This window comes from Gavialis gangeticus, unplaced genomic scaffold (genome assembly GCF_001723915.1).
Source record: "Gavialis gangeticus isolate Ggan-Ray unplaced genomic scaffold, GavGan_comp1, whole genome shotgun sequence".
Taxonomy (NCBI): Eukaryota; Metazoa; Chordata; order Crocodylia; family Gavialidae; genus Gavialis; species Gavialis gangeticus.
In genome coordinates, this window is record NW_017728998.1 from 20,793,825 (window position 1) to 20,812,338 (window position 18,514).

Consider the following 18,514-nt stretch of genomic DNA (forward strand, 5'->3'; position numbering starts at 1 on the left):
CTGGCAGCCAAGGGAGGAGGAGCTCGGCTAGTGAAGACAGAGGGGAGAACCCTGACTGTGTGAGCAGCCCCTGGCCGCTGCTGGGTGTTGGAGTGTTTTCCTGGTAGGGATTGAATGTTGTTTGGCCGGATGGTCTAGCTTTTTATGTTATAGCCCAGGGGCTTTGTGTTTTTGTGTTTGCTGTTTTCACCAGAGGACCAGGTGAGGCTATTAGGGGTTGGAGGAGGCCTCATAGGGGCTCCATGGTAGCGTGGGGACCCTGGCACCAGAGAGGGCATGGCATTTTGGCGTGCACTGACCCCAGCCCCAGAGCAAGGGGGACTACGAGAAGCCCCAAGGAGTTAAAGGACAGGGCCAAGTCACAGTAGGGCCCAGGTCAAAACCACGTCAGTGCCATCAGCGAGGCTTGGGCCGCAGTGTAGGGAAGGAAAAGGAGCTGCAGATAGTGCCCCCTCGCACCGGGGCGCATGAAGTGGGCAGCCTCCCTCTAATTACATCAATCCATTAAGATCAAGGCATGGCAGGTGAGTAAGCGGGCGGTTGGTCCATGACAGGAGGGTGGAGTCACCAATAGAAAGGCTCCGATAGTGATACTCCTGTCACACAAGTCTTATCAGAACCTCACCCATTCCTCCCTCTACCCAAGAAACCATTTGAAAAAGTAATGTCACAGCTTCTATATGGGTAAGGGTCAGCGAGAGACCTGAGTCCTATTCTCTCATCTGCCGTTTGCTGTATGCATAGGGTTATGGGGTAGCATTTGCGGAAGCTGCTTTAGGTGCCTAGAATTTCTGAAAATCAGTCACAACTTGAGCTCCCAATGTTTTAACCAGTGTAGAAAGTCATAATGGTGAAGTGATGTGTTTGTTTGACATTACAAGGATTAACGTTGCAGAGAGATGCCTGCCTGCCTGCATCTTATTTAGTCTAAAAAGTCTAAATAATAGTCTTATTTAGTCTATATCTTATTTAGTTTATATCTCCCTCGCCTCCTGCTAGACCTGTAGTGCCAAGGTAAGTATCCTTAATCCCTCCCCCCACCCCCCCAGTATTCCTTATTGTATATTGTGAGAAGCAAGGATTTCTTAGGGTCATATCTTTTATTGGGCCAGCTTTGTAGTTGGAATAGTTAGACAAGCTTTTTGAATGCAAGACCTTCTTCTTCAGGTCACTTTTATTTTATTTTATATTGGAATTCACTGCGCTAGCAGGAATGTCTGGTGCAGTGCACTGAACTAATCACATTTCAGTTGTATCTGTGAGTCCTGGGTTTTTTCTGAGGAAGCATGCCATCTGGTTTTATTCAAGGATGTAAAGGCTGTTTATTTGGAAGGTCAGTCGCAGACAAAGAAATGCCTAGAGGAGATTTTATGAGTGCTCCAGCAAGGCTCAGCACTACCACCACTCTTTCACAAAAGGCCTTCCTGCTGTTTGCTTAGTGTTGTCCATTTCCAAAATTTAAATGTAAAAAATTCTAAATAGTAAGCCCTTGCTTCGAGATGTTTATGTATATGCACTCTTGAAGGAAAAGTAAAATCAAATCTATATAGTAGTACTCTCATCACTGTCTGTATTGCTCCATTTTTTTCTCAGTTGCTGCTCATTGTCTACCTTTCTTATATTCTTTCCCCCGCTTCTCTTACAGCAAACTTGAGACTTTCCCATACAGAGAGGGAGAGAGATCTAAGATACTCTTTAGAATAATGCTTCCTAAAAGACCATAATCTAGGTAGATAAATAGGGAAAATCAGATTGTTTGGGTAAAATATAGAGGAGGAGAAAATATAGAGTAACAGGCAAACCTAGTGGGGAAAAAACAGATGAGATCTGAACTGGGTAACGAGGCAGAAATATTCTCTTAATTCATTGTATTCCTCCTCTAGTCTTTACATTTAAATATCTGAACTTTAACTTTTTCTCCTGTTCCTTGAATATCAAAGTTCTGTGATCTCCTGAATTGGGAAAGCATCATGGTTCAGGGGAAAGGGCTTTGGGCTAGGAGGTGTAGATGGTGGTTTTGTTCCCTGCTTCGTGACTTATTGTGCAGCTTTGGGCAGGTCACTTCAACCGCTGTGCCTTGGATTTCTGGTATGTAAAATGAGGATGATATTTGCCTTTCTTCTCAGGCTCTTTTTTATTTCTTGTAAATTTCTGTCAAAATGTCTAGTGCTATTTCTTTGTATACCAGCACCATGGAAGATGGCAGAAATGGATCCATCTTCTTTGACAGCTCTAGAAGTTGCTGTAATACACTGTTGGTGTGGCATGCCGAAATATGGGGGGGGGGGGGTTTCTGGGGAGATGCTTTTCTAAATAGAATCTAAAGAGCAGCGTTATGCTTCTCTGAAAGTCAGTCAAACATTGGTCTCAAACAAATCTAAAGAGACTGTATTAAGCCACAGGCAGTTCCTCTGAGGTCTCAGCTTTTCATAAATACCCTGGAGCTAAGAAGTGATAAGTTTTAACTTTTTGTTTTATCTGTTTCTGAAGGATGCACAGATGTCCCCAACTGATGGGCCCCTATTGTGTATTATTCTGCTATAATTTCATATACGTCAAACAATTATCACATTATAGAATTTGGTCAGTCGTTATGACCAGTGTGAGGTGTGAAAGGCTCCTTTAATGAATTGTTTCTAATTCCTGTGTCGTACAGTCTACCAAGTCCAGAAATTGTTTATAGACTTGTATTATATTTATAGATGTTATAGATTTTTAGGGTCAGAAGGGACCTCAGTAGATCATTGAGTCCAACCCCCTGCCCTGCTGACCCCAGCTAGGTGCTTGTCCAGTCTCCTCTTAAAGACCCCTAAGGTACAGGAGAGCACCACTTCTCTTGGAAGCCCGTTTCAGATTTTTGGCAGCCCTCATCATAAAGAAATGTTTCCTAATGTCTAATGTATATCTGCTGTCCATAAGTTTATGGCTGTTGTTCCTAATAACCCCAAGGGGTGCCCTGGTAAACAAAATGTCCCTATTCCTTGCTGTTGTCTCTCCCACCCTCCAGATTTGTAGACTGCCACAAGATCCCCTTACAGCCTCCTTTTACCGAGGCTGAAGAGATTCAGGTCCCTCAATCTCTCCTTGTAGGCCCTTAACCATATGACTGGCTCTCCTTTGGACCCTCTCAAGGCTTTCCACATCCCTCTTGAAGTGCAGCACCCGGAACTGGACGTAACACTCCAGCTGTGGTCTTACCAATGCTGCATAAAGGGGAAGTATCACTTCCCTGGACCTGTTTGTGATGCACCTTCTAATTTAAGTAATGTATTTATGTGGTCTAAGAGCCCTGTATTCTCTCTCACTTCTTACATGTAACTGGGTTCAGCCATAAGACCTGGCTATACTTGCAAATTTGATTATTTTGCCTTTTTTAATCAGAAGCATCAGGCTGAACATTTGCCTGTCAATTCAGTTCCTTTTTGAATCCATTTTGTTTATTGGCTTCTCAAAATCGCACTTCTTGTGGAGTACGTCACAGCAACAGGCGAAACCAGCTTTCTTGCATGTACATTTGTTAATCTTTCATGGCTTAAAACAAATATAAAGAAATGGGAAAGTTCATTTTTACTGCTAATCAGTAGCTCAGGTATGAGCCCATTTAAATTATTTTATGTTCTATATCTACTGGCTTTTTTTCTCCCTTGTTTATAAAAGTGAAATTCCTTTTGGATGCAGAGGTGATTGCTTCCCCTCTTTTTTTCCTCATTGGACAAGGTCAAGAATGTTTTCTGTATCTTGCAAAACCTCCCATGTTGTTTTTCTAGCAGTTCTTGACACCGTCTTGTTTGGTTAACATTTTGCCATCTGTTAACCTGATGAAATTGTAAAGAAGAGGGAGTTTATTGGTGAATTTCTCTTGACAACATTAAAGTGTCCTTCTTGCCTCTCTCCTCTTGCTTCAGTTCTGTGTAGTTTGTTTTGTTTCTGTTCAGCTTGTTTAATCATCACTAACCTTTTTGATTTCTTTTCTTCCCTGTGCAATTTCATTGTAATTTCCACCTGAGTTTAGATGCATTCTGTATAAAGGATGAGAAAGCTGTAGTTTTGGCCATTTGGAGTGTAATTTTCAGAAAGCTAAACTTGGGCAATTTGAATTCAGTGTTCACAGTGTGTTTGTGTGAGCATGGATCTGCACAGTAGGAATGGCAGTTGCCACTTGACTAGTTTTAATGACTTCCTCACCTATGTGGTTGTAATTGCCAGTACTGCATGAAGACACAATAGGTGGGCTTGTATATGCACATAGGTTGCTTATTAGAAATCCACTCCTTCAGGTCCTACCAGACTAATAATAAAATGAACATTTACAATGTGTTGCTCTAAAGTGAAACAGTGTAGCATTTACTGCACCCAGTTTAAGGGTAGACCGCTTAAAGTAAGCTCCCTGCCCCTAGACCGGGAGAGGGTGCATGCAGTAGTTAGCTGCTCCTGAGAGTGGCGTGCACATGCTTGGCCACTTCTAGGAGCCACATGGAGATCTTGATATAAGTAACTCCAGGGGGAGCAACAAGTGGGATAGGAGGAGGGTTGATGGTTCTGTTGGGGGGGGATGTTGCCTGGTTGTGGGGACGGTAAGGGTTGGAGGGCTAAAAAGAACCCAGTCAGGGTCCAGGGGTGGGATTAGCACAGCCCCAGGGCTGGTGTGAGTGCCCTGGGGCTGTGCTGTAAATATATGCAGGTGTTCATGAGATTGGATTTACCCTTTCTGATTGGCCAGTTTAACCCCTTGGAACACGTACACAGATGGGCATTTAGATCAGTCTAACCTTGGTTATTAAATGGAATGCCTGTATGTACCCAAAGTGAATTTGGAGTGGGTGTAAGGGCATTGTTGAATACAATAATGCATAGTTCTCCTTTAGGCAGAAATGTTCTTGTTCCTGTATCACTTCTAGCTTTAGGTCTCCTATGTCAAAGCTTTCTGAATTCTCTTGCTCTCATTAGAGGGTTGAGAGCTTCCATACATTCTTATTTAATTAAGACCATAAGGTGCATAAGAGGTGCAGGACCTTTTAAGAAACTACTTTCAAATTGCTCTGCTTTGAAAAACTTGCATAACCTGTTTCTTTACACTTTATTTTAGTACATAGTTTTCTATTCTGCTTTTAGCTCCTGCTTTGTTAATCTTATTTATAATTGCTACTTGTAATATCATCACTTTTTGATAATGCTGAGGCTAACCTGCAGTAAGGTGGTGGACGGGGCTTATGGATCTGCATTTTAATCGCATTAAACCAGTCTTTAGTATGGCATGTCTTGCCTGGTGTCAGAACTTATTGTCTTTCTCCCTGACACTAATAGAATCTCAAAATGGCTGCTGACTTTCATTTAGAAGGTATTACTGAACCTTTTTTAAAGTAAATTGAATGAATGACAATGGTATTTTTAGCTGAAGACAGACTTCAGCAATTGGAAATTGCAGGTGGCTCTTATTATTTGGCCCTATTGCATATTCAGTGAGCATGCGGGTGGCCAGACAGCCTGGAATATTTCATTGTTGTCCATGTTGTGTGGTATTAATGTAATGTCTTCCTTTCACAGGAGACCCGTTATCTGATATTTGAGCTTGCTTTAGTATGTATCTGTTGCTTTCTTTAGAGACATAGTAGTGCAGTAAGCCCACAGTTCTCTGTGCATAATTGTAGTATACAAACAAGACCAGCTGAAAAGGCAACACAGACTTCTGTATAACCATCAGGCTACCTACTGCTTGGTTATGCAATGGTCATAAATCACTAAGATATAAATTAACTTTCTTGCATCAAGTCTTTGACCTTTAAATTTTGTACTCCAAAAATGATTGATACTTCTTATATAAACATAAAAATGACTGTGTTTTCAACACGGATGCTTCTCACCTGTGTCGTAGGCCAACAAGAGAATGTAACTGATAGGATATGCTAAATGTACCTGAATGGATTGGGAAGTTCAAGACCAAAGAATAGCATGGGATCAAAGAGGGAAAAGAAAGAAGGCTGGCCGAGTTTTATAATTTATGCTACTCCTATTATTCCTATTAAAGGGAGAAGTATTTAGTAAATATTTTTGTTCTGTACTGGGGGGTGGGGGGGAGCCAGATAATGAACTTGTATCACATGATTATGACAACCCTTTCCATTCCATAGTAATAGGTGAGCTGGAATACTACTGCTCATAAAATTAGATGCTTTAAAATCGGCAGGTGTGGATAACTTGTGTTCAAGAGCTTTAAAAGAATTGGCCAATGACCTGTCTGGACTGCCAGTACTAATTTTTCAGTACCTCTTTGGACACTGCGGGCATTTTAAGAAAGCCAGAAGAAATCCAGTTTTTAAAAAAAACACGAAGGAGGCAAAGTGGGTAATTGTAGGCCTGTCAGTCTAATGCTGATTCTGAGCAAAATAACAGAACTGCTGCTATGGGACTCTTATTAATAAAGCATTAAAAGAGGGAGCCATAAGTAATGCCAGTAAACATGGGTTTATGTAAAGTGGATTCTGTCAAACTAACTTGAATAGTGCTTTTTTTTAAAAGTGAGATTGCAAACTTAGTTGATAAAGGCAGTAGTGTTGATGTATTATGCTTTGACTTCGGTAAAGCATTTGACTTGTTATTGCATGATATTTTAAGGAAGTGAGCTGATACAGATTTTAACATACTGCACATTAAAGGGATTAAAATTGGCGAATGGTAGTAATGGCACAAGTGTGCTTTTATGGCATTGAACAGGGATCATCAGGTCTCGTCCCTGCGTACTTAATACCTTCATCAATGACTTAAATATGAAACTCATCAAGGCTGGATCTGGGCTGTGGGGCTCCACCATCAGGATGGATAAGCAGCTGAACATTAGCTCCTGTGGCCACAAGTTGAGCTTATTGGTAAATTGAAGACAGTTCAGAGAAGATCCAAGAGCAGCATTAAAGTATTGAAAAATATACCTTATAGGTAGTGTCCCATGTTTTCAGCTTTTATTTTCAAAAACACATCTGGGAATTTTTCAGGGTTTATTTTCCAAACATAAAAAACAGATTGAAAATTGGGATACGAGGAAGAAAAGAAAAATCAGTTTAAATTGGGGAAAATAATAATATGTTCCTGTGCTGGTGAGGGAGGGAGGGAGGAAGGCTGGGACTAGGGAGGGGGCGGGGGGAAAGGCAAGGCGCAGCCTGTTGGCTGCTTCCGGGGTTGCAGCAGAGAGCAAAGCGGAGGGAACTGTCAGTGGGTGCAGGGTGGGGGGTGTGGCTCTTGCTGCTATGTACACCCAGGAGGGCTGCAGGCTGTGGGGCTGTGCTGGGCAGGTAAGCGGGAACCAGCTGCACTGCACCCAGTGCCCCCTGGGGCTCTGCTTGCTCCCGGGGCTGCTGGGGCTGGGCTCTGCTTGTTCCCACTCACCCCAGCCCCTGCTGCAGTGATCCCTGGAGCAGCTGACACCAGCTGCCTGCATCACGGCATGGTGTAGCCCAGGGGCTGGGGTGAGTAGGGACAAGCAGAGCCTTGGAAGGGGGTTCAGGGCACAGCACAGCCCAGCAGTTCAAATCAGTAGCGAGACCCTTATAAAGGGGGATGAGGCAAAATGTCACGTTTATTGATTACATGAAGCAGATACATAAGCTTGGACACACCAATCATACAAGCAGACACACACAAGCATACATACAAACAGACATAGACAGACATGTAGACAAAACCACTCTAATAAGATGTTATAGTTACCAGCAGAGGTTGTTCAATGTTAGCACTGGGTGGCCAGTCCAGGCTCATTAAGAGTGATGACAGCGGCGGTGAATAGATACGCCTGTGCTCCAGGGGGTTGCAGAGAGTGGATTCCCCCATCGTGGCTTGTCTGCATCTCACTTTTATAGGGATTTCAAGTCTTTGTTCAGCATTGGGGTTTTTCCATGCTCAGTTTTTAATTAGAGGTTGTTTCTCATCCGTCTTCTGGTTATCTCAACCTGAGGTCACTCCAATAAAGTTGGTATCTCAGAATTGGTATTTCAGTCTTGGAGCATTGTGTAGTTGGTATCTCTGCCTTAAAATATTGTGTAGTTCAAATGGCAGGATATGCAAATTTCCTTCTTTTCACTAACTTCTTCGTACCTGATCACAGATGAGTTCTTCAGCCATCCATTAATTAGCTTAATTAGTTTATTGTCTGGTAATTCATATGTTAGCGCCTTGTTGCATATACAGTCAGTTAAATCTTCTTCTGTTGTCATGCAAATAGTTACCATACCATTTTTTCACCATTCACCCTCTCACAGACACTTGCATACACAGGGCATACATACAAAGTTCATTTACTTATGTCAAGCAGGGAACAAGCACAAAATGGAGTTTTAGTTGTTCATAAAAGACAAAAATAAAGCTAATACAGGTATAGAGTTTTATCATTCAATACTATTATCATTTAAGCATAATAACTAATATATAAAAATTCATACTATACCATCTCCCACAACATGTGGTATGCTAGCTAATGCTGAGAGGTGTCTGTGTATCTCCAATTTGGCTGGGATATGACAAAGGCAGACAGGACAGTGTCCGCTTGGGGGTTTTTGGAGCTAATCAACAGGTCAAGAAGAGCTTGAACTAATGAGAGAGGTTTTTGTTTTCTTGGTGGGCTGCTAAATGCTGTTATCGGCTCCCTTGCTTGTAAGTTTGAAGACTGTATGAAAAAGCAGGGAGAAGGAGATTGAAATGCTCAGTATCATCAACAGATGCATGCACTGCACACCCCACCCTTTGCCTCAGAGTGCTGGCTGGGGCTGGGGCTGGGGGCTGGCAACACTTCTGCCCCTTGAGCAGCAAACTGGGAAAAGCCTGGGACTGTGCAGGACAGGGTGGGGGTTTAAACCTCTTCCTAATCAGAGCCTCCTGCCAGGGCCTGGCCATGCCCCTGCTCAGCTCAGCACTGAAAGGAAAGGGAGGGCTGCTATAGTGCCCCCTGGCTTCTAGCCTGAGCCACTGCAGGCATGTGCCTGTATTTCCTCAGTCCAGAGGGAATGTCTGTATAGTTGCAAACTAGTTCAACCTAGGTAGATTAGACTAACCTGCAAAGATTGAATCAATTCAGGCTCAGGCTTTTTGAATGTCTGTCCCTAGTCATAGAGAGAATCTCCAGGGGCTCAGTCTACATGGCAAAGTAGGTCAAAGAGAAGGTCATTGGGTGGCTTGATCACAGCCAATAAGAATGACTTTGGGAGCAAAACTGATGATGAGTTCTTTACTCTAGCAGGCAAGGATATAACAAAATTGGATATCTTGATATTGACGTTAGACATACTCAGATTAAAAATCAGATGCATATTTTTAATAATAAGGTAAATTAGCCATTGGATCAACTTTTAAGTATTGTAGTATATTTTTTTATCTCTAGCAGTTTTTAAGTAGTTCAAATGAATTAACTCAGTGAAACCTTTAGTCTGTGCCATATAGGAGGTCAGACTAGGTGATTTCTCTCAGGGGCGACGTGTAGGGGGTGCATGCAGGTGCACGTGAACCCCCTGAGTGTAGTGGCGCACTGCCAACACTGGGGGCAGCGTCTGCAGGAGGTCCGTGATCCCTGCTGGCTGCCGCTGTTTGCGGGAGCTCCCCTGCTTACCACCACGGTGCACCCCCCGGCTGCCGGGGGCATGAGTCGTTCATGATTTCTCTGGTCCCTTCTGGTCTTTTAAACTTTGAATCTACTGTAAATATCATTATGCATGCAGAATATATGTGAAACTAACATTAAAGGCAAGACAAACTGACAAAGTAAGACAGCCCCTGCTGAGTCCCTTTGCAACACCTTGGAATTTAATGGCGTTTTAGTTGTATGTTGCAGACTAGTGCAGTTTTCTGTGGCTCTTTACATTTTAATAAGAGTCCCAAAAGGTTAAAGTTGTGCTTAACCCCACCCCCCTCTCCCCCGACATCTCTGTGTAATTTACAGTAACAAAATAAATGCTCTCTGCAGATTTAGCTTTGTAGAATTCATGCAAAGATCTTGGATTTCAAGCATGTGTCTTTGCTTTGCAAATGGAAGTGGTCTTGCATAACCATGCTCTGTGCTTGTAATTGTTGGCACATTGACTGCTTTAAGTGGGATTTGAACAGTGCCTGCAGAGATACTATTAGAACAAATATTTCAATTTATAGGATAAACTTGGACATAAAATATATTCCAACCCTTATGTAGTATCTGTACTGTATTTATAGTTGGCATCCTTGTCTGGGATATGCAGTTGTGTTCAGTGCTCAGAATGACTATTACTTGCTTTGAATGAGGACACACAATGGCAATTACTCTGTTTTTACCTATATCATGATCTCAGTTATAAGTGATACAGTAACACTTAGCACTGCACGAACAATTTGTTTCTTAATGTCTGAATGGTAGAAACTATTGTTAGTCTGTAAGGTATTTAGACAGGAATAATAGGGATAATTACAAATTAAAGATTCTCTCCTTTCAATCTGTAAGACCAGATTTAATTTTCTTTTTTTTTTTGGTTTTTAATTCAGCCTGCTGGTGAGCTGCTTTTATAGCTGACTTTTTATTGTAGGGTAACCTGGCATATGTGGCTGACAAGGTGACATTTAAATGACTTTTCTGTAATTAGCATTAAAATCCTGAAAAATTAACTACTATTCCAACTTTTTTTATCTCTGCCCTTTGGGAAAAAAACAGTATTCAAAATGTCAGAAAGGGAACCTGCAACTTTCCATTTTTTACAAATTAAGCTGCTGTTTGGCAGAAAGCATTTGAAATTGGCTCTACATGACGTTATTCACTTGGTAAGTGAAAACTATTTTAACAGATTAAAGATATTTTTCCAATCAGAAATATGATCGCTTTTTAATAATTAATACAAATAATACACAACACTAAATACTTACTCGTCCGAAGCAGTAATTGTTCCCATAGTGAAGATTGGTTGAAACCAGTTTTTCCAAATATGAGGAAAAAAATCATTGTTAAAGGTACCAAAAATTTATAAATTGGCTTAGATATCTGCATTTCATTCAGGAGTAGCTGTAACCTGTTATATTCGATTCACAAATTATGCTTAGCATTAACCGCTTATTTGGATGTGTCAGATTCTGGATATGTATAGACATTACACTTAGATTTAGAACTGTATGTAAGTTTGGGGAGGTTAGATTGGGCAAAAAATGCCTGGCTTGATTGAATGTAGTTCATTTAAGGAGGTATACTATGCAGATTAGACTCACCTATGCCTGATCTAACTGAGTGTGTGTATGTGTGCCCCCTTGTATGCCCCTGCCCTCCTCCTGACCAGGCTATTTTTATCCCATTGATTTCCCTCCCCTTCGTCTCCCCGCAGTTTCACCTACCACTCCCCCCAGCCCAGCTGACTCAGATCCTGTTGGTCCCAGCATGGCTTCTGGCACCAGCAGATGTATACATAAGGGAGGATCTGATCTATGGTCATCACTCAGCTTAAAGCAAGTCACGCGATCATAGATCAGGTCCTGTGAACATGTGAATGTGTACTCCTGTGCAATGTAGTCAACTATAGCTTTAAATTATTTTCAGTTAATCCTGGTGGTTAGAGATAAAAATGCAGAACAGCTAGTGAAAGTGTTAAGACGTGTTCGTCTACATCCATAATATTGCTATGTAAATAACTTTAAAAAAAAGTTCAGCATATTTGTAGATGTACTATAAGAGTTATTTTACTAAAGGTCTTATGGAAGCATAGACTAGAGACTACATAGTCCAAGGGATTGGGCTGACTTTGGCCAAGTTGGGAATAATGCAGTGGTGAAATGAAGGCTCCCAGTTAAGTCAGTGACAAAAATCTTCCTGGACTTCAGAGGTTGGGATTTCATATCATGAGTCCTGATGCTGACTCTGCCCTTAATACTATACCATCTATAAAGGTGAATCTGGTTGGGTTGAACAAGAAGTTTAGATATTTATATTGAATTATACTCTCTAGTCAAATTCTTAGATTTTAGGAGGTTCCAGATGCCAGTGCTTTCAATCTAATCCTTTGGTAGTAGTTTCTGTGGGTGAGCTGTCATTGATAGAAGCCATCATTTGACTAAGAGTTTCTTGTAACCTACAATCTGATCTAATATTTTTGTGCCTGAAATGCTTATAAAAAAAAAAAAAAAAAAAGTGGTGTTTCTCACCATTTATTTTCTGTTTGGTGTCTCAGCTCGTTTTTGGGTAAACTAGAATCACTGGCTCTTATGTTTGTATTTGTGAATTTCATATTTTATATTTTTCATAAAGTCTTAGCTATTGAAATCAAGATACTTTGTCAATTTGCAGTTTCAGGAGGTTTCCAGAACTCATATTTTTAATTTATTCTTTGCAACCACAGCCAGATACACTCTCTGACTCACAAATTGAAGGCAAATAAAAAGGTTACAAAGTCTGTTGTTTTAAAAAAAATCTCATTATTTTTAAAGTAGTTGCATGAGTCTTGCTGTTCTGCCTTTGAATGCAGCAGATTGAAGATTCTGGTTGTTTCAGAATGCTTATCTGTTTCTCCAGTGCAAAAGTTGGGTCATATTTTTGTTCTAATGATGGTTTTGAGAATCGGAATTCTTTAGGCATTGGACATTTCATATTAAATGGATAGCATATATTCAGCGAAACACAAAGTACCCCTACATCGCCAGGAACGCCTTGTAGCTAATAATGAGCATTTGCACTTTTTGACTGGCAAATGTACTTGACCTTTGAGTTCCTGCCTCAAATGTGCATATTTTCATAGGCTACTTTAAACTGTGAAACTCATAGGTTTAGCACTTCATTTCCAATATCATCAGAAATAATTAAAGAAATTGAAGAATGTGTTTCCATCCAGAACAAAGGCAAATTCAAAACTGTTCAGGAATTTTGGCAAAGGGGTTTCAGCTGAGTATCACTTGGGTAGGAATAGGAAGTGGGGTGGCAGGGGGTGAGAGATGGCTTAAGTCAAGCTGTAAGAGAGAGCGTGTGTGAAAGTGGAGTATCATTCTCCATTTGTTTCTGGAGAAATGGGTTCTAAGCATGGAGAACAGGCTTTTGGGCAGGGCGCTAGCCAGAAGAGCCTTAGGACTGTCAGGCAAGCTCTGCCTCTTCATTTCTCCGTTCCAGAAAGCAAGACTTAAGTACATTCTTGTCAATAAACACAATTGCAGTAAAGATACCAGACTCCATCAGTGTTTCTTCTCCTGAGTCTGAGGTTGTTTTTAGCTACTTGCTCAATCACAAGAGTTAAACAACATGATCTGTTAGTCACACTTCCAGTTGTTTGGAGTCACTGTTGTCACTATATGTTATTACACAAGATCAGCTTTTTTGGTTAAATGTTGAAACTTCCTTTGAATAAGACTAAGCATACCAAATTGTACACATTACATTTGTCTCTAAACTGAGCTGCAGAGTTATAGGTAAGGGAGTCGCATAATGTCTAGTCCTTTGTTAGTGGTTCAAAAAATTGCAGGCATAAACATTTTTTTTTTTAATTCTCAGAAGTGGGTTTATGTCTCTGGGTATTATTCACACATCTGTTTAAAAAAATTGCTTGGTTTTGGGAGTGGGGGTTAGCTAGTTAGGGGAGACCCAATTTAGAAATGCTGGCTTATATCTTCCACTTGGGTAATCTTTCTAATTAATTTATAGCTTGCTGCATTTTTTTTTCCCTTGTAGTGTTCTGCAGTGATTAATCAGAATTTTGAAACTGGCGGTCCATAACAGCATTTCAAAAGAGAAATCCAGCCTCTAAAAGCTGTAACCAGCTGTCTGAGTCACAGAGATCATGAGTATTTCTTTCCCCAAACACAGTATAAAATGTATTTGGAAAAGAAGCCTACTTCATATGACATCTGGATTTCAAGTTAGCAGCCTGTAAAAACAAAACAAAACAAAACAAAACAAAACAAAACAAAAAATCTTTTGTTGGGATGCTGCTGATCAGGGTTAAGGCTTTGCCTTTAAATGAGACAAAAATGGGCTAAAGCTGTGTGAAATTTTTTATGGTGTTGATGGACTAGTTACACTGATGTAAACCCTAAGATAGACTTGTACCAACAGGTATGTCTACACGAGATGCGTTACTAAACAGTAGACTAATCTACTGCACAGTAAAGGCTCACTATGTAACTGTGTGCAGCAACTGCTGCGCATTAAAATAGGCTAATGCACGGTTTTCTACTACCTGTAAATGCAGGTTGTAGATTTACTGCATATTAGCCAATGTGCAGTAGTTCATGGTTATATAGCTGACCGGGAGCAAATTGCTCAGTCAGGCCAGACAGCAGTCGGCAGGACAACTGTCCCCTCCCTGGCAGTGGCCTGTCGAAGAGGGGGTTAGGACAATGTCCCATGCCCCTGTAGCAGGCAGCTCCCAGGTCCCAGCTTTGGAGCTGGCCCCTGGCAGGAGATAACATCCCAGCCCTGGCTCCAATCTAAATCTCAGAGCTGGGGGCAGGCAACTTGGAATTGCCTTTACAATAGAGATGAAAGGGGTGATGGGTACGATCACTCCTGAAAGATGGGTTGCCAGTAAGGATTAGTAGCCGTTTAACATTGTTTAAGGGAAGTAGTAAACTGGCAGCACTTTGCCACAGAACTCAAAAGCAGAAATGAAAACATGCTGACAAAAGGAATAGAAATTGTTTGTATGAGCAAAAATGCTGGCCAGCATTTGAACTACTTGCTCTTAAATTGTATTAAATAGAAGGGATAAAATCCAGGATGTTTGAACATAATACAGGAATTATTTACCTAATGGCTATTTTCTTTCTGAGTTTGTTCAGACATTGGAGACTGATTAGTACAGTATTTACTTAGACCTATTTGTCCAGACCAGGGACTACCACTGTGTCCCATTGTACTTGATTTCTTCAGATGTATGGATCCATATCAACTAAATGAAGCATGAACTGTGAAGAAATAGGCTTATTCCACATGGGATACTGCAAAACCTCAGGAAATTATCTTCCTTCTGTACCTTAGCCATTGTCTGTTATTGAGCTGTGGATTTTTTTTTCCCTCCTGAGGCTACTTTTTGAGGAAATCCACTCATTGTAGCTGCTGTTTGGAGGCGGGGGTTGGAATGGAACATATTATAGAACTTGATTGTGCTTCAGCACTTGGTTGAAAAACTTACTTGTTTTCTACCCCTTTATATAGAACAAGAAATACATGTTGATACAATTTTGCTCAGGAGCAATTCATAACCTTACAAAAAAGATGATCTCTTTAAAAGCAATGGATGTTTTAAGATGGGAAGTTTCAGACTTGGAACAGGTCAAAACCTAGTACTAATGCAACCATAATAAATACTGTATTGTCTTTTTGTAGAAGCTCTTTTCCTGTAGACCTCTTTTCTTGGTTTCTTTAGGTATGCAATTGTCTGGTTTGGCTACTAGAGTGGGCACTATTTCATGGTATATGGCCTAAACTGTTCTTTCTCATGTCATGGCTAAAACCAGATGTTTCTCTTTATTGTGTTTTAAAGGATTCATCCACCTGAGCACTTCAGAAAGAAATACGCTGTGGATGAAATATATTATAATGATGAGGTAAGTGTCTGCCTTACCTAATATTTTCTCCTATGAATACAGAATTTAATAGTTGCTCTGAAAGTATAGCAGTAATTTCACACATGCAAATCTTGTTCCCTTAAATATATTAACTTTTATCCCTTTAGTAATCCTTCAATTCCTGAATAACTACTTTAGTTTTAGAAAGGTGCTCCTCATTTCAAAACCTGTAAAATCTTATCCTGGCATTGAGAGTGTATGCTGAGACCCTACATATAGATGCATTTAAAATATGCTTTTATACTTAAATAAAAGGCTCAGTAGGTCTTGTTTTGAGTGGTACTGAGGTTCTGTGTAAAAATGCATATTGCTAAAGAATAGGTTACCAATGCCACCAGAGCCCTGAAGAGATTGCAATAGGACAATGACCTGTCCTCAGCACTTTGTAGGCTATATATTCTTACTCAGTCAACCTAGGTTTTCCCCTTTTGCCATGACATAAATTATTTGAACTATGTCATGGAAATATCTTACATCCAAGCAGCTACAGGTTTTAATTATTTACTATTACTGTGGAGCCTAAATGAATGCATTCATATTAATTTTTAAAATATGGATAATATCTCTTTCTGTAGCTGTTTCTGAGCAGATGTTACACACTTATGCACCTGGACAGTTATCTCTTTCAGTAGAAAAGCTCAGCAGGATTGTAGAAGCATTTTTGCCAAGCTCTGTGGGTGATTCTTTGGGAGAGCAGCTTGAAAAAGAAGATTTTGATACTTGTTTCCCCGCAGAATGCTAACCCTGACTCGCCAGACCCAAAATTCACTTTAACCAGCTGTGGAAATGTTTTATTTCATTTTCAAAATGCATCCAGTTCTAAATTGAAGTTGTGATAATTTATTCCCATATGTGCACATTTGAGGAAGCTGTGAAGAGGTTGCTGTTTGACGTATTTGGGTTGGAATCATAGTCTTGTTATCAAACTCGATGTGTCAAATGTAGGAGTACAGAATACAGAAGCTTTATCTGCAAGAATGTTTGACAAGCCATTCCACGTTAGAAACAAAGTCTTATTAGAAAAGGATGACACTTATTGATATTTTGCAGGCATTCTCCCATCAACAAATGCCTTTTATGACAATTGTTTCCATGCTGTGTCTGTGCTTTTATAATTCTTACCTGTGGGACAGTAAAAATATGTAGTTCTCTAAGTTGGGACAATTCAGAGGTCCATGTAAAGATAATTCTTCCCTTTCGAGTGTTCTGTTTTAAGCTACAAGCTAGTGAAGTTTTGCAGCCTTGTATTTTTCTACCAGATTAATCTGTCTGTGGCTGCATATGCATGTTCAAATGACCTGGGAGAATTCTCCCGGGTTTGCTTTTCTGGTAGAAAAACTTGCCTAGAGATGACTAAACGCTGAGTCCCTGAAGATGAGCTCTTGCAGTGATGAGTAATTTAACCCTGGTTGTTCCCAGGAAGCCATTTTTGCTCTGGGAGAAAAATCTTGAACATCTGTAGTCTTGTTTTATCCTGGGAGAGAAGCAACTCCCAGGAAAAGCTGAGTGCCTGTATTTGTGCATTTTATCATTTTGGAAGAGGTAAAAGCAAATTGCCAGCAAATGGGGTAGTAGCGTTAGAATGGCTTTTAGGAACTCCGTGGCAATACAGTGTGACCTTAAATATTGCATTGACCAAAACAAACTGCTTGAGAATGCTCCAGGCTTCTAAAATTCTATTTTACTTGCAGAAACATGAATGTCTTGTAATTCAAAGGTTTTGGAGGCAATTCTTGCTTATTTTCCTTGGCACATGAACTTTGCCAACCCAGGGATGTCAGAGGCCTGATGTACAAGGGTTTTGTAGCTACAGTTGAGAACCTAGCCTGCTTGGGTTCTTGTGTGTTGTATGTAATAATTGTAGAAGCTTTTGGATACAAGAAAACTATAAAACATAGCCAAGTGCTAGCATGTACTTGTCTTGCCATCTCACATTTGATTTTTTTTTTTTTTTCACTCATGTACTGTGAATCTGGTAATGAGCTGATTCTAATTTGATAGAACATCCACCAAGTGATGAGGTTTGTTTATTAGTCAGTAAATGAATTTCAACACCCCCTTCTCTGTATCCCCATTACAGACCTTTCTATCTAGGATCCCAAGGCTTTTCTTCTCAGAGGTGTAGGAAGGATATATTTTTAATGTTAATGTTTGTACTCCTCCCCCTTCATTTTTTTATCTGTAATATAGTTATAACAAAAAGACAAGTATTTAAGAATACCAGTAATATTATAAGAGTGGGAGACCCAGAATCCATTGAAGATCAACTATTTATAACTTGCGCTTGAACGCACGTTGATTTTTAAACAATAAACGTGTATTAGAGATTCTAAATGTCTGTCTTGCAGTTTAATGGGACTACTGCATTAACAGTGGTAATAAAATTTGAACTGAAATGACGTTACACTTCTCTTCCTGAAAGAACAGGCAGAATAATGAGATGATTGACAAATACTGTTTATCACTTACTTCCCCTTACACTGTCATGAAGTCAGACTTATTGCAAAATGTTGACCGCTTTTTTAAGCAAACCAGAGGCCTTGAACTGCAGCAGTTACTGTGAAAGCCAGTAGGACCCCAGTAATTATTAGATTTGGGAAGTTAGAATCGTAGAAAATTAGGGTTGGAAGGGAGGTCATATAGTCCAACCCTCTACTCAGAGCAGGACCAGCACCAGCTATATCATCCTAGCCAAGGCTTTGTCTAGCCAGTCTTAAAAACCACCGAGGATGGAGATTCTGCCACCTCTCTGGGTAACCTGTTCCAGTGTTTTACTACCCACCGTAGTGAGAAAATTCTTCCTAGTATCTAACCTAAACTTTCCTTGCTGCAGCTTGAGACCGTTGTTCCTTGTTCTGTCATCAGCCACCACCAAGTTGGACTGTAAAGTTGGCATAATCATGCTACACTGTGATGCCAGGCATTATATGGAAATAAGAATGCTGTATCTTTAAAAAAAATGATGGTGTAGAAGTGGAAT

The 18,514-nt window shown here is 40.4% G+C and overlaps 1 protein-coding gene across 3 annotated transcripts in view; it reads left to right on the plus strand.

The window, feature by feature from the left end:
* The window catches only part of PEPD (peptidase D), a 284,355-nt gene that overhangs the window by 34,929 nt on the left and 230,912 nt on the right, over positions 1–18,514 (plus strand). The window contains exons 1-2 of one of the 3 annotated variants that reach the window (XM_019505587.1): positions 4,832–4,992; positions 15,450–15,513. The exons of 1 other annotated variant lie outside the window; for it this stretch is intronic. In XM_019505587.1, coding sequence (XP_019361132.1) covers positions 4,847–4,992; positions 15,450–15,513 — 210 coding nt within the window. In that variant the 5' untranslated portion in view covers positions 4,832–4,846. Of the gene's footprint in view, positions 1–4,831; positions 4,993–15,449; positions 15,514–18,514 lie in introns of those variants that run through there. One more of the 3 variants, XM_019505586.1, reaches the window with a different exon arrangement.